The sequence below is a fragment of the Jaculus jaculus genome, chromosome 18 (assembly GCF_020740685.1).
Source record: "Jaculus jaculus isolate mJacJac1 chromosome 18, mJacJac1.mat.Y.cur, whole genome shotgun sequence".
NCBI classification, from domain to species: domain Eukaryota; kingdom Metazoa; phylum Chordata; class Mammalia; order Rodentia; family Dipodidae; genus Jaculus; species Jaculus jaculus.
In genome coordinates, this window is record NC_059119.1 from 10,781,399 (window position 1) to 10,797,145 (window position 15,747).

The window sequence follows — 15,747 nt, forward strand, 5'->3', positions numbered from 1 at the left end:
GGTGACCTCGAACTCCCGGCGATCCACCTACCTCTGCCTCCTGAGTGCTGGGATTAAAGGCGTGTGCCACCATGCCTGGCTTGTGTGTGTGTAGTTTTGTTTGTTTTTGGAGGTAGGGTTTTCATGATAGTCCAGGCTGACCTGGAATTCAGTATGTAGTCTCAGGCTAGCCTCGAACTCATGGTGATCTTCCTACCTTTGCCTCTGGAGTGCTGAGATTAAAGGCATGCGCCATGATGCCTGCCTTAATTTTTTTTTTTTTTTTTGAGATAAGGTCTCTCTTTAGCTTAGGCTGACCTGGAATGCACTCTGTAGTCTTAGGGTGGCCTCAAGCTCACAGTGATCCTCCTACTTTGGCCTCCAAGCGCTGGGATTAAAGGTGTATGCCACCATGCCCAGCCATATTTTATTTTTATTTTTTGAGGTAGGGTCTCACTCTAGCCCAGGCTGACCTGGAATTCACTATGTAATGTCAGGGTGGCTTTGAACTCACATGGTGATCCTCCTACCTGTGCCTCCTAAGTGCTGGGATTAAAGGTGTGCGCCACAATGCCTGGCCGTACTTCTTTTTTTTGAATGCTAGGCACATTATTTATTTGATAGAGAGGGCAAGGAGAGAATGGGAGTGCCAGGGCCTGTAGCCACTGCAAATGAACTCCAGATGCATGCGCTTCTTTGTGCATCTGGAAAACATGGGTCCTGGCTTTTCAGACAAACTCCTTAACTGCTAAGCCATCCCTCTAGCCCTGGACACATTATTTTAAAAGAGAGAGCAGGTGTGGCGTTGCACACTGCTAATCCCATTACTCAGGAGCCGATGTAGGAGGATTTCTGCGAGTTTGAGGACAGTTTGGAACCACTACAAAGTGAGTTCTAGGTTAGCCTGGGTTAGAGTGGAAACCCTGTGTTGAAAAAAAAAAACAACAAAACAGTTAGAGAGCTAGAAGAGCTTAGTAATAGAGCTCATGCTTAGCCTACTTGCAGCCCTGGACCCATTCTCCAGCACTGAAAAACAAGAATAAACAAAAGTCCCCAATTAGAATTCTTTTATGGGCTTAGTGGTTAAGGCGCTTGCCTGCAAAGCTTAAGAACGCATGTTTGGATCTCCAGGTCCCATGTACCCCAATGTACAATGACGGAAGCATGCAGTGTCGTATGTGCACACAGGGGTGCACGTGCCTGGAGTTTCTTCAATAGCTGAAAGGCCCTGGCACACCCATTCTCCCCCACCCCTCTCTCTCAGAAAAAAATTAAAAAGAAAGAAAATTCCTCTGAATAAGTAAATGAAGGTTGATCCTGAAGGAGAACAAAGGGAAAGCTGAGTTAATATATGCTTATGCAAAGCCCCCCCTTTTTTAATGTTTTTTTTTTTTTTTGAGGTAGGGTCTCGCCCTAACCCAGGCTTACCTGGAACTTACTCTGTATTCTCAGGCTGGCCTCGAACTCACAGCAATCCTCCTACCTTTGCCTCCCGAGCACTGGAATTAAAGGCGTGCGCCACCATGCCTTGCAAAGCACATTTTTCTTAGGTGGTTAACTTCTCTCTCCATTAACTTGGTAGGTATTTTCTTAAGGTGACTATCGTGAGAAGACTGACGGACATGGTGAAAGAGTATGATCTCATTGTTCACCAGCTTGCCACCTATCCTGATGTTAACAACTCTATTAAGATGGAAGTGGGCATTGAAGACTGTCTACATATAGAGTTTGAGTATAACAAATCAAAGTAAGTACCTGATAGAAGGAGCCTAAAGGAGGAAAGGGAAAGGACTGTTTTGGTTCACAGCCACGCAGGCTTCAGTCCATCCTGGCAGGAGGGTGTGGCAGCTGCTCAGCGGGAGGAGCACGCAGTCACAGACTGGAAAGTGGACGCGCAGGCTGAAAACCAGACCTCCGCCTGCCAGCCAGGGGAGAGAATGTTCACAACAGCCTGCGGGCTTCATTTGAATTCACAGCCGAACGGTACTCTTTAGAGGTAATCAGGGAAATAAGCCCTTCATATTTGTAAACTGGTGAATATAAGGACAGAATTAACAATCTGATGTTAGCAGACAAACTCTCTGATTGAAAAGAAACTTTTAATTAAGAGTTTGGTTTCCAACCCAGGACAGGTGTATTTCATATTCTGTTTCTGATGAGTCTCTGATTAAACAAACACGTAGAATCTCACCATTTCAGAAGGTAATCCATCCCAATATGCCTTTAAAATTCTATTAGTGTGCTTATTATCACTTTATCCTGGTTATCTCATTAATAAATAAAAGTAATCAAAAATCCTTTTTTCCTGCCTATGTAAACAATACATTTTTGTTGTTGGAAATTTAGAGGTTGGGAAGATGGCTCAGTAGTTAAAGATGCTTGCTTGCAAACCTGCAGCCTGGGGTCAGTTCCCCAAGTGGATATGCATTTGTTTGCAGTGCCACTGTATTAAATTCTACACTTGAGCCAAGTTGCAGACATAATTTTGTTCATAAAGTTGTGCATAATGTAAAAAAAACTATAACACTATTATATCTAAAATGTTAACTCTTTAACATCATGATATCTACTCAGTATTCATGTTCTCCTAATTGTCTTAGTTTTTTCCACATAGGTTGTTGAAATTGGCATCCAAACAAGGACATTTTCTAATATAGTACACTTTTTTTGTGTTTTTGAGGTAGGGTTTCCCTCTAGCACATGCTGACCTGGAGTTCACTATGTAGTCTCAGGGTGGCCTCAAACTCCCAGTGATCCTTCTACCTCAGCTCTCCCCAGTGCTATTATTAAAGGTGTTTGGGACCACACCTGTCTGCACTTAGTTTTTGACATTTTTTTGTTGCTGTTTGTTGTTTCTGGTTGGTTTTGTTTTTGGTTTTTCAGAGTAGGGTATTGCTCTAGTTCAGGCTGACCTGGAATTTAGTCTCAGGGTGGCCTTGAACTAGTGGCAATCCTGCTACTTCTGCCTCCCAAGGGCTGGGATTAAAGGCATGTGTCACCATGCCCAGTTTAATTAATTTTTATTTGAGACAAAGAGAAAAACTTATGTTCAACTCTCCAGGTCCCATGTAGCCAGACACACAGTGCTGCAAGCATGAGATACCCTGAGGTTAAAGGTGTTCCTCTACGCCTGGCGGATTTTGACATTTTTTTTGTTTTTCCAGGTAGGGTGTCACTCTAGCCCAGGTTGACCTCAGGGTATTCTCAGGATGGCCTCAAACTCAGGGCGATCCTCCTACCTCTGCCTCTCAAGTGTTGGGATCAAAGGTGTGTGCCACCATGTCTGGCTTGGATTTTGACTCAAATTGTTTTTTTTTTATTTGAGAGACGCGAGAATGGGTACACCAGGGCCTCTAGCCACTGCAAACGAAATCCAGATGCTTGTGCCACCTTGTGTATCTAGTTTATGTGGGTCCTGTGAAATCGAATCTGGATCCTTTGGCTTTTTGATGTTTTGGTCCCCATTTTTTGTCTTTTAAATCTCTCTTAATTTTATAGTTACCAGTTTTTTTAAAAAAAAAATACCTATTGGATATTTCCAGGACACTCAAATCTGTGAAGGTAGTTCCTAATACTCTCTCTTTGAGGCCAGATGGTTAGCTGCTCTGTTCTAGCACTTAGAATACTGATGACACAAAACTCTTGGGTAGAGCTTTTTGAGTCGAAAAATACTCCAATACACGTTAAATAAGTATTTCAAGCATAAAATACTAATTTTCCATTCAGTTAAGTGCTTAGGTTCTTTGAAAACTGTAGCTAAGATTTCTTCCCCCCCCCTCTCTTTTTTTTTTTTTTTTTACTTTTTGAGGTACAATCTCATTCTAGCCCACGCTGACCTGGAATTCACTATGTAGTCTCAGGATGGCCTTGTACTCACAGCAATCCTCCTACCTCTGCCTTCTGAGTGCCAGATTAAAGGTATGTGCCACCACACCCAGCTAAAATGCATTTTAAAATAATTTTTATCCTAAAGATACTTATTAAAGCCAGCCATGACCTGTTACACTCTTGTTACTTGCTTTTGAAACTGATGTCACATATTCTTTCCCAATAGGTATCATTTAAAGGATGTGATTGTTGGGAAAATTTATTTCTTACTAGTAAGAATAAAAATTCAACACATGGAGTTGCAACTGATCAAAAAAGAGATCACAGGAATTGGTGAGTTCAAAAATATTTCAATTAAAGTTCCTTCTGAAATTTTTTTTTTTGTTTCTGAAGTTCCTTATTGACATTTATTTTTACTTTTTATTTTTTGGTTTCTTGGTTTTTTAAGGTAGGGTCTCACTGTAGTCCAGGCTGAACTGGAATTCGCTATGTAGCCTCAGGGTGGCCTCGAACTCATGGCACTTCTCCACCTCTCTTACATCTGCTGGGACCAAAGGCATGTGCCACCACACCCGGCTCCTTATTAACATTTTAAAAATCTTAAAATGAAGCTGGGTGTTGTTGCTCACACCTTTAATCCCAGCACTTGGTAGGCAGAGCTAGGAGGATTGCCATGAGTTCGATACTTCCCTGAGACTGTAGTGAATTACAGGTCAGCCTGGGCTAGAGTGAAACCCTACCTTGAAAGAACAAACTTGGGGCTGGAGAGATTGCTTAGTGGTTAAGGCATTTGCCTGCAAAGCCAAAGGACCCAGGTTCTACTCCCCAGGACCCATGTAAGCCAGATGCACAAGGTAGCACATGTGTCTGGAGTTCCTTTGAAGTGGCTGGAGGCCCTAGCATGCCTATTCTCTCTCTCTACCTGCCTATTTCTGTATCTCTTTCTGTCTCTCTCTCTCTCTCTCTCTCTCTCTCTCCCTCTCTCCCTCCCTCTCCCTCTCTCCCTCCCTCTCCCTCTCTGTCAAATAAATAAATAAAAATAAGAACAATTAAAAAAAAAAAGAAAAAACAAAAACTTAAAATGTTGTTTAGCTGGGCGTAACATCACATGCTTTTAATCCCAGAATTTGGGAGACTGAGGTAGGAGGATCGCTGAGTTCGAGGTCAGCCTGGACTAGAGTAAGACACTACTCGAAACCCCTCTTAAAGTTGTTAAACAGAAATTGATATTTACTTGATTAATAGCTTTGCTGCTTAATATTGCTAGCTGTAACTTAATTTTTTAAAACAACTCTTTTTAAAAAAATTTTTATTAGCATTTTCCATGATTATAAAAAAATCCCATGTTAATCCCCCCCCCACACTTTCTCCTTTGAAATTCCATTCTCCATCATATTACCTCCCCATCACAATCATTGTACTTACATATAACAATTCTTGAGCTGATGTAATGGTATTTACCTGTAGGCTGGAGCAAGAGGATTCCTTTAACCAGCAGTTTGAGACAACTTGTACTTTATAATTGGTCACAAATATCTGAGTTTTCCTCCTTCCTTTTCTTTAGGAATGGGATTTCACCAGCCTCAAACTTGTGATCCACCTGCCTCAACCTCCTGTGTGCTAAGATGCCTAGCTAATGATTTCTGTTTTTTTTTTTTTTTTTGGAGGTAGGATCTCGCTCTAGCCCAGGCTTACCTGGAATTCACTATGTAGTCTCAAGTTAGCCTTAATCTCATAGTGATCCTCCTCCTCCTGCCTACTGAGTGCTTGGCTTGAAAGCATGTGCCAATACACATGAAATAATTTCTTAATTTTCATTTTTCTTCCTAATAGTGAAAGTTTAAGTGGTTTTAAGATACTAGCTATTTGAGCATGGTGCCCCATGCCTGGAACCCTGATACTTGGGATGCTGAGCTAGGAGGAACGCCGAGTTCCAGGGCTGGGCTGGAGCGTGAGTTACAGGTCACTTTGGGCTAGAGTGAAACCCTACTTCAAAAACTTGAGCTGAGCTGGGGGTGATGGTGCCCACCTTTAGTCCCAGCTCTGGGCAGGCAGAGGTAGGAGGATAACTATGAGTTTGAGGCCAGCTTGAGACTATAGAGTGAGTTCCAGGTCAGCCTGGACTAGAGTGAGACACTGACTCAAAAAAAAAAAAAACTAAACTAAACTAAAAAACCATTAAAGCCTGACATGGTGGCACATATCTTTAACCCCAGCACTCAGGAGGCAGAGGCAGGAGAGTTCAAGACCACTTTGAGACTATACAGTGAATTCCAGGTCAGCCTGCCTGGTTTAGAGCAGTGAGACCTTACCTCGAAAAGCCAGAAAATAAACAAATAAAAAAGCACCCTTTAGGCTTAGTGTGGTGGTGTTCCATGATTTAGGAGGCTGAGGTAGGAAGATCTGAGTTCAAGGCCAGCCTGAGACTACAAATGAATTCCAGGTCAGCCTGAGTTAGAGTGAGACTCTACCTCAAAAAAACAACAAAAAAAAAAACAAAAACAAAAACAAAAAGCTGAGATAGAGCCAGGCATGTGCACACTTTAATCCTAGCACTTGGGAGGGAGAGGTAGGAGGATTGCTGTGAGTTTGAGACCATCCTGAGAAGATTACATAGTGAATTCCAGGTCAGCCTGGGCTAAAGCAAGACCCTACCTTGAAAAACAAAACAAAAAAGCTGAGATAGTGAAGTCTGGGCTTCATAACAAATTCCAAGCCAGTTTGAGATACATAGCCAAACCCTTTCAACAAAAAGAAAGTGAGGGCTGGGAGATGGCTAATGACACTGCTTACAAGCCTGACTCAAGTTCAATTCCCCAGCAGTCACATAAAGCTCAGCACAAAATGGTATATGCATCTGTGATACCAGTGCACCTATGGCAATGGGAGGTAGACTCAGGAGAGACTGGAAGCTTGTCGCCTATGCTGTGGCAAATCAAACAAGAGAAACTCTGGGTTAAAGAAGATGGAAAAGGGCTGGGCGTGGTGGCACACACCTTTAATCCCAGCACTTGGTAGGAGGATTACCGTGAGTTCGAGGCCACCCTGAGACTCCATAGTGAATTCCAGGTCAGCCTGGGCTAGAGTGAGACCCTACCTCGGAAAAAAAAAAAAAAAAGATGGAAAGGGGCTGGAGGGATAGCTTAGCGGTTAAGGTGTTTGCCTGCAAAGCCAAAGGACATGTTTGGAGTTCCTTTGCAGTGGCTGGAGGCCCTCGTGTGTCCCATTCTTTCCCTCCCTCTTTCTCTGTCAAATAAATTAATAAATAAAATTTAAAATATTTTAAAAAATATGGAAAGGAGAGGGCTGACATACTGAGGTTGTCCTCAGACCTGCATACACACACACAAATACAAAAAGATAAGAGAGGAGAGGGAATAAAAGGGAAAGTAGGGAGAGAGTGGATTGGAGAGGGAGAAGTTCTTAAGACTTTCTAAAGGTTTTTCAAGGTAGGGTCTCACTCTAGCCCAAGGTGACATGGAATTCACTATGTTGTCTCAGGGTAGACTTGAACTCACAGTGATCTTCCTACCTATACATCCAAGTACTGGGATTAAAGGCATGTGCCACCACACCTAGCTAGGACTTTTTTGTTTTTGAGACAGGGTCTTATGTAATCTGGGCAGGCCTCAAACTGGTGTATCTGAGGGTGACCTTAGACTCCTGAGCCCCGTGCCTCCACCTTCCATTGCTGGGATTTACAGCCCTGTGTAACCACTCCTGGCTTTAAAACTTTTTCTGATTATAAAAATTACATTCTGTTAGAGAAAATATGAAATAAAAATAACATACTCATAATCCAGGAGACTTCTCTTTGCTGTGTGTCTCTCCTGCCTGCTAGGAAAATGCTTTCCTACCAAACTCCACCCCTAATCCTTGATGCCGCTTTTTCACTTTACAGTCACTTTATCTTTTAGACTGAGTTTAAATATTTCTTAGAGAATGAATATCAAGATTTATGTATTCATGTCATTATTCAGTATTCAGTTTGATGTTTTGTCTGTGTCAACATTTGCTCCATGAGGAGTCATGGCAGAGAAGTTCTGCAAACAGTGGTTATTTATGGTGAGTATTTAGCTGATGAAAGATATGCTAGAGCTGTGTGACAGGGTTCTGAACCGCATATTACCTTATGGGAAAGGGAAACATGCACTTGAGTGATGGGCTTATGAATGGTAGAACGAGAAATAGAGAATGACCCCACATTTCCACGTAAAAATGCCACTAAAGTACTGTCACTGAAAAATAAGACTGAGTAGATAATTCTGGAGACCCTTATATTAATATTTACATGATTGGACTAGGACCAAGCACCACAACGGAGACAGAAACAATCGCCAAATACGAAATCATGGATGGTGCCCCAGTAAAAGGTAACTGTCTCATTTGTTTTGGAGGTGGGGTGGGGGCAGTTGAGACAAGGTTTTACTATGGAGCTCTGGAGAACCCTGGAACACACTGTGTAGTCTAAACTGGCCCCAAACAAGTGCCAGGAGTACAGGCATGGCCTTCCACACCTGCCTTTGTTTCCTACTGTTTGTTTTTTTTTTTTTTCAAATGAGAGAATTGGCGTGCCAGGGCCTCCAGCCACTGTAATTGAACTCCAGATGGGTGAGCCACTTTGTGCAGATGTGCAAACTTGGGCACTTGCATCACCTTGTGTGTCTGGTGCACATAGGATCTGGAGAGTGGAACATGGGTCCTTAGACTTCACAGGCAAGTGCCTTAACCACTAAGCCATCTCTCCAGCCCTATTTTCTACTTTTGTGTAGGACCAAAGGTAGTGTTTGTGGAAGTTCATTTTGAGTGTTTATCGATATGAAATCATGAATTATTAAAGCTTATAATTTTGTTTTCAGTGCTGGGGGTTGAATCTAGGATCCTTGAGCATGATAGGCAAGCACTTTATCATTGAGCTGTACACATAGTTCTGTCCTCTTTTTTGTTTTTGTTTTCAAGGTAGGGTCCCATTCTAGCCCAGGCTGAACTTATTCTGTAGTCCCAGTATGACCTTGAACTCACAGCAGTCCTACTCCTGCCCCAAGTTATGGGATTAGAGGCATGTGCAACCACGTTTACTTATTATTGTTTCACTTATTTATTTAAGAGAGAGAGAGATGGGAGTGCCAGGGCCTCTAGCCACTGCAAAACAACTCCAGACCCATGTGCCACCTACTACATCTGGCTTTATGTGGGTACTAGGGAATCAAACCTGAGTCCTTTGGCTTTGCTGACAAGCACCTTAACTGCTAAGCCAGCCATCTCTCCAGCCCTTATTATTACTTTTGGTGGGGGGGGTCTCAAGGTAGGCTCTTAACTCTGGTCCAGGCTGACCTGGAACTCACTGTGAAATCTCAGGGTGGCCTTGACTCATGGTGATCCTTCTACCTCTGTCTTCCAAGTGCTGGGATTAAAGGCATGTGCCATCATGCCAGGCTCTTAATATTTTTAGTTTTTTCTTTTTTAGAGGTAGGGTCTCACTCTGGTCCAGGCTGACCTGGAATTAACTATATTAACTATGTAGTCTCAGGGTGGCCTCGAACTCACGGTGATCCTCCTACCTCTGCCTCCCGAGTGCTGGGATTAAAGGCGTGCACCACCATGCCCGGCTCTTACTACTTTTAAAAACACTTTTTATTTATTAGAGATAGAGCATGGTGGGTACACCTGTGCATCATGCCACTGCAAACAAACTTACTTTGTGCTTATAGCTTTATGTGGATACTGAGGAATCAAACCTAGGCTACAGGCTTTGCAAGTAAATTTTAACTGCTGAGCCATCTCCCCAGCCCCAGATACCACTTTAAAAATATTATTATTATTATTTTACTTTATTTTATCTTTTGGTTTCTCAAGGTAGGGTCTCACTGTAGTCCAGGCTGACCTGGAATTCACTATATAGTCTCAGGGTGGCCTTGAACTCACGGCAATCCTTCTACCTCTGCTTCCCTAGTGCTGGGATTAAAGGTGTGTGCTACCACACCTGGCTATATATATTATTATTATTACTATTTTTTTTTAATTTTTTGTGGTAGGGTCTCAGTCTTGCTCAGGCTGACCTGGAATTCACCCTGTATTCTCAGGGTGGCTTCAAACTCATAGTGATCCTCCTACCTCTGCCTCCCAAGTGCTGGGATTAAAGGTGTGCGCCACCACGCCCGGCTTCTATATATTATTTTTTATTGACACCTTCCATAGTTGTAAACAATATCCCATGGTAATTCCCTCCCTCCCCCTATTTATTTTTATTTGAGAGAGAGAAAGATGCAGGCAGAAAGAAAGAGAATGGGTGTGCCAGGCCCTCCAGTCCCTGCAAAGGAACTGCAGATGCATGTGGCACCTTATATATCTGGCTTATGTGGGTCCTGGCGAATCAAACCAACACCCTTTGGCTTTGCAGGCAAGCACCTTAACTATTAAGCCATCTCTTCAGCCCATCAGGTGCCACTTTGTGTATTTGAAGATACATTGGCACTGGGATTTTTGAGACAAATTCTCATTGAATTGCTCAGGTGGTCATTGAATGTAATATTTTATTTTGTTTTGAGACAGGTTGTCATACAGTCCAGTTTGTTCCCAACCTCACTGTCTAAGGATGACCTTGAAGTTCTGATCCTCCTGCCTCCACCTCCCAGTGGTGGATTTCAGGCATACCCCACCACACCTACTTATGCAGTGCGTGGGATTGAACCCCAGCTTTGTGCATAGGAGGCAAACACTCTACCAACTGAGCTACATTCCTAGTCTCCTGCTTCATCCTTCTCAGATTATAAACCTGTCGTCAGGCCTGGCTTCTAATGAAGGTTTTAAAATTCTGTGTATTGCTGGGTGTAGTGGTACATGCCTTTAATCCTAGCACTCGGGAGGCCCAGATAAGAGTATCTCTATGACTTCAAGGCCACCCTGAGACTATATATTAAAGGTCAGCCCAGGCTAGAGCAAGACCCCTACCTCCAACCACCCTATCCCACACACACAAAAAAGCAATCTCTGTATAGCTGCTAAGAAGACATTAATAGTGCTTCCTAGTCTCAAGCAAGGCTTGCTTACTCCTCACTGAGTTTAAATTCACAAGAGGCAGTTCTGTATCTCCCTTCTCTAGCTCTGAATATTTTAACAGACACTGTTCAAAAAAGATAGGGAGGGCTGGAAAGATGGCTCAGTGCCTAAGGCTAAGGAGCCGGGAGTGGGGGTGCACATCTTTAATTGCAGTACTCGGGAGGCTGAGGTAGAAGGATTGTCATGAGTTTGAGGCCTGCCTGGGACTACAGAGAGTTCCAGGTCAGCCTGAACTACAGTGAAACCCTACCATGACAAAAAAGGAGGAAATGGGCTTGAGGGATGGCTTTGCGGTTAAGGCGCTTGCCTGCAAAGCTAAAGGACCCAGGTTCTATTCCCCAGGACCCATATAAGCCAGATGTACAAGGTGATTCATGTGTCTGGAGTTTGTTTGCAATGGCTGAAGGCCCTGTTGTGCCCATTCTCTCTTTCTCTCTCTGCCTTTTTCTTTCTCTTTCTCAAATAAAAAAAAAAAAAAATTAAAGAAAATGGGCATAGAAGACATGTTGGTGTATACATGTTAACCCAGCATTTGGGCAGAGGCAGAGGGATCTCACATTTAAGGCTAGTTGGCTGCTTATGAATATCTTGTCTCAAAAAGAGGGGGAAGGGGGTTGGGAGGATGGCTTAGCAATTAAGGCACCTGCCTGCAAAGCCAGAGGACACAAGTTTAATTCCCCAGGACCCACATAAGCCAGATACACAAGGTGGCACATGTGCCTGTAGTGTGTTCGCAGTGGCTGGAGGCCCTGAAGCACCCATTTTCTCTCTCTCTGCCTCATTCTGTCAAATAAATAAATAAAAATAAAATATTTTTTTAAAAAGAGAGGGAAGGATAGAGAGGAGTAGTAGGAAGGAGGGAGGGAGAACATACAGTTTTCCTTAGGAAAATAGAAATGAGAATCTTATTAGCTGTCCTCCCAAACTTGTGATTGAACTTCAGGTAGCATGTACTGGGAAGTGCTCTACCACTGAGCTATATCCCCAGCCTGGTGAATTTGAGAGAAAGAATGAGTCTCATAGAGAGAATGGACATGCCAGGACCTCTGTCTGCTGCAAATGGACTCCAGACACATATGCCACTTTGTGCATCTGGGGAGTTGCACTTGGTCCTTTGGCTTTACGGGCAAACACCTTAACCGTTAGCTGCCTTCCAGCCCCTAGTGCTCTTTTGTTATTGAAGGTATATTGTTCTGTACATTTCTTGCTTAGTAATAAAATTTTAACACCATATAAATGATGACATTATGGTAAAATTCATGAAAATAGAAAATAATAAATTAGCTGGGTTTGCTTTGAGTTTAGGCCACCCTGAGAGTACATAGTGAATTTAGGTCAGCCTGGGCCTGAGTGAGACCCTACCTCAAAAAACCAAAAAAGGAAGAAAAAAAAAAAAACTACTTAGGTATAGCACTCCTGGTACTGTTCAGATCTCTACCAGTCTTTACAAGCCATCTATAAATTGACTGTTACTAAGCTATCTATAAGATGACTTACAGATGAGAAACTTGGAACAGTGGTGAAATTCCACAGGCAAAGGGCTGACAACCTAATCCAGGCATTCTGGCTCTAGCATAGTGGTTCTCAGTTCCCTGATAGACATTTCACATTGTCCTGAAAAACTCTGGACTGTCACACTGGGGTGGGGGTTGCTACTATCATCTGGTGACGTTGCTGAGTGAATGGGGCCCTCCACACAGACTTTCCTGGGCCAGAATGTCAACAGTGTCAGGCTGAGAAGTGCTTTTTGCTGGGCTGCATCTTTTTTTTGGGGGGGGGGGGGCCCTGCATCTTGTGTGGCCCTGATCATTGGTAGCTGGTGCTCAGACTACACTTTATGAAATTGCTTCATCAGCCAGTGTGTTAGAAGTTAATGGAAGTTGTTTTTTCCTTTCAGGTGAATCTATTCCAATAAGACTGTTCTTAGCAGGCTACGACCCGACTCCAACAATGAGAGATGTGAACAAAAAGTTTTCGGTCAGGTACTTCTTGAACCTCGTGCTTGTTGACGAGGAAGACAGAAGGTACTTCAAGCAGCAGGCACGTATGCCTCCCCTCTCTCCTAAGCTTCACATAAATGCAACTGTGGGGGCGGAAGTAGGTGTTGAGAAAGGCCCTCCCCAGATGTTCTGCAGGACTCTGACCTACCAGCCCTCCATCTTTCTCTTTCATTTTTCCATAAAACATCTGCTTAGGAGGCAGAGGTAGGAGGATTGCCTGCCATGAGTTCGAGGCCACCCTGAGACTACATAGTGAATTCCAGGTCAGCCTGGATTAGAGTAAAACCCTACCTCACAAAAAAATTAAAGATTATAATTTAAAGAATGTGAATTAGGAAAGATGAAAGCTTTATTTATTTATTTATTTTGGTTTTTCAAGGTAGGGTCTCACTCTAGCCCATGCTGACCTGGAATTCACTATGTAGTCTCAGGCTGGCCTTGAACTCACAGCGATCCTGCTACCTCTGCCTCCCGAGTGCTGGGATTAAAAGCGTGTGCCACCACGCCCAGCTCACTTTTTTTTTTTTTAATTTTTATTTATTTATTTGAGAGTGACAGACACAGAGAGAAAGACAGATAGAGGGAGAGAGAGAGAATGGGCACGCCAGGGCTTCCAGCCTCTGCAAACGAACTCCAGACACGTGCGCCCCCTTGTGCATCTGGCTAACGTGGGACCTGGGGAACTGAGCCTCGAACCGGGGTCCTTAGGCTTCACAGGCAAGCGCTTAACTGCTAAGCCATCTCTCCAGCCCCCAGCTCACTTTTAAAAAATATTTTATTTTCAAGTGGCGGGGGAGAGAATGGGTGTTCCAGGGCCACTTTGTGCATCTGGCTTTATGTATGTACTGAGGAATCCAATCCAGGCTCTGAAGGCAAGCACCTTAACTGCTGAGTCATCTCCCCAGCCCGATGAAGGTTTTTGTACGAGAAGAATGTACTTTTGATTAACATTGAAGTTACAGCCTGTGTTTCCGAGGTGGAAATTACCCCTCAGTAGTAGGAAACGTAGTTGATGTTTTACATTTGTTTTTCTAGGAGATCATCTTATGGAGAAAAGCCCCTGAGAAGCTGCGGAAACAGAGAACCAACTTTCACCAGCGATTTGAGTCACCAGACTCGCAGGCGTCTGCTGAGCAGCCTGAAATGTGAACTGAATGGAAAGAGAAACTGTTCCCTTGAAGCCAGCGGGAGAGCTGGCTGCAGCGTGCAGGGGCGGCCGGGGCCCCATCCATGGCAGTCTTCCTTGATCTGGTGGGGCTGCGCGTGTTTCCAGCCTAATTACCGTTCTTCATGTACACACCTTTTTAAAAGTGCTTGCTTTGAGACACTGGACCTTCTTACGCTGCCTTTTTTTGTGTGCACTGATGACGTGCTCAGACGCATTGGCATAAGCATTAAAGATCTTCATGTGTGTAGGCTGATCCTGTGATGTTGCTTCTTCCTGCGTGATGGTGAAAGTCCTTTTCCTTTTTATGCTAGTGATTACCTCCTTTTCTCTACATGCAAAAATTAAATATTTTGTGTTAAAATTGGAAAACCCGAGTGGCCCTTGTATCCTGCAGATATTCAAAACATGGTTTCTCTATTTTTTGAGACTTAAACATGTTTTAGCAATTCGTTTCTGAAATGAGCATACAATGTCCCACTGCAGGTCCATTTTGTGGCTTCAAAGTCTTCGCAGGCATATATTAAATTCCCCCCCAAGGACTTACGAGGAATGTCCTCTTGCTTCCCTGCTTCCTTAATAACTGTTTTATTACTACCTTGTGTGTTCTGCTATGTGGAGTTAACGTATGTTGGCATTTTAGAACTTGTTAAAACTATACCATTTTTCCTTAAATACTTTAAGACGTATGTGTATATATATTTTTATAATTTGAGGAATCTTTGCCATATGTATGCAAATCTCATTCTCTTTACAGATTTATTCAGTTTTCAGTAGAAAACTTAAGGGATGGGAAGATTCAGGAGGAATGTCGAAACACATGTAGTTATTCAAATCTGGACCATTTTATATTTGTTAACTGAAGTTTGGCTAGTTCAAACTCACATTTAAACATTACCTAGTGATTTTATTTAGGACAACAACAACACTAAATTCAACAGTCTCTAAAAAGTTTGTCGCCATCTGTCTCTCCACGTGTGGGGCCTGAGCACTGATCCGCTGAACGGAACATGAGCCCGGGACAAAGGCGCCCTGTGGATGCTTCCTTCACTTTGCTTCATTGGGTTTGTACCAGTATCTATCTGTTCATGCACTTCACTGCAGTTTTGTCAGCTAACCTTCCCTTATGAGTAAGCAAAACAACCCAAATCACATTTCCTTCAGCCTGTTTTACTACTATGGCACTTTGATACAATGGCCAGTCACCACCTCCTGCACTGGCCACAGGTTCTGTATTCTGCTACTGGAGCCGCCGGTTTCCACACGGACCCCTACAAGGGGCAGTGCTCGCCTCACTGAAGTGCCTGTTCAGGGTGTCGGAAACTGAAAATGCCAAATATTTTCATGGTCACTTGCATGTAGTCATCCAGAAGAGATCCAGAGAGATTTTGAAGACCCAACTGTATTTAACCAGCCTCGAGTTGTGCATCAATGATATAATAAAGACTTTGAAACAAAAACTGAACTGAATGTGCAGCTTGAGTGATGAAAACTGCTTTCTCCTCAAACCTCTTACGTTCAGGCCTACTGCTGAGGGTAAGATCGCTCAATAGGAAGTTACAATCATAAAGTGTGTGTTTTTTTTTAAATATATATTCTGTTTTTTTAATTTACTTTTTATCTTTTCTCAAATTTTTATTAACATTTTCCATGATTATAAAAAATATCTCATGGTAATTCCCCCCCCCACTTTCCCCTTTGAAATTCCATTCTCCA

The 15,747-nt window shown here is 43.1% G+C and overlaps 1 protein-coding gene across 2 annotated transcripts in view; it reads left to right on the plus strand.

Moving 5' to 3' along the window:
• The window catches only part of Vps26a (VPS26, retromer complex component A), a 34,616-nt gene extending 19,120 nt beyond the window's left edge, over nt 1-15,496 (plus strand). For both annotated transcript variants that reach the window (XM_045137717.1, XM_045137718.1), the window contains 5 exons: nt 1,562-1,726; nt 4,034-4,140; nt 8,112-8,180; nt 12,764-12,906; nt 13,902-15,496. In XM_045137717.1, coding sequence (XP_044993652.1) covers nt 1,562-1,726; nt 4,034-4,140; nt 8,112-8,180; nt 12,764-12,906; nt 13,902-14,015 — 598 coding nt within the window. In that variant the 3' untranslated portion in view covers nt 14,016-15,496. The remainder of the gene's footprint in view (nt 1-1,561; nt 1,727-4,033; nt 4,141-8,111; nt 8,181-12,763; nt 12,907-13,901) is intronic.
• Nucleotides 15,497-15,747: the final 251 nt, after the last annotated feature.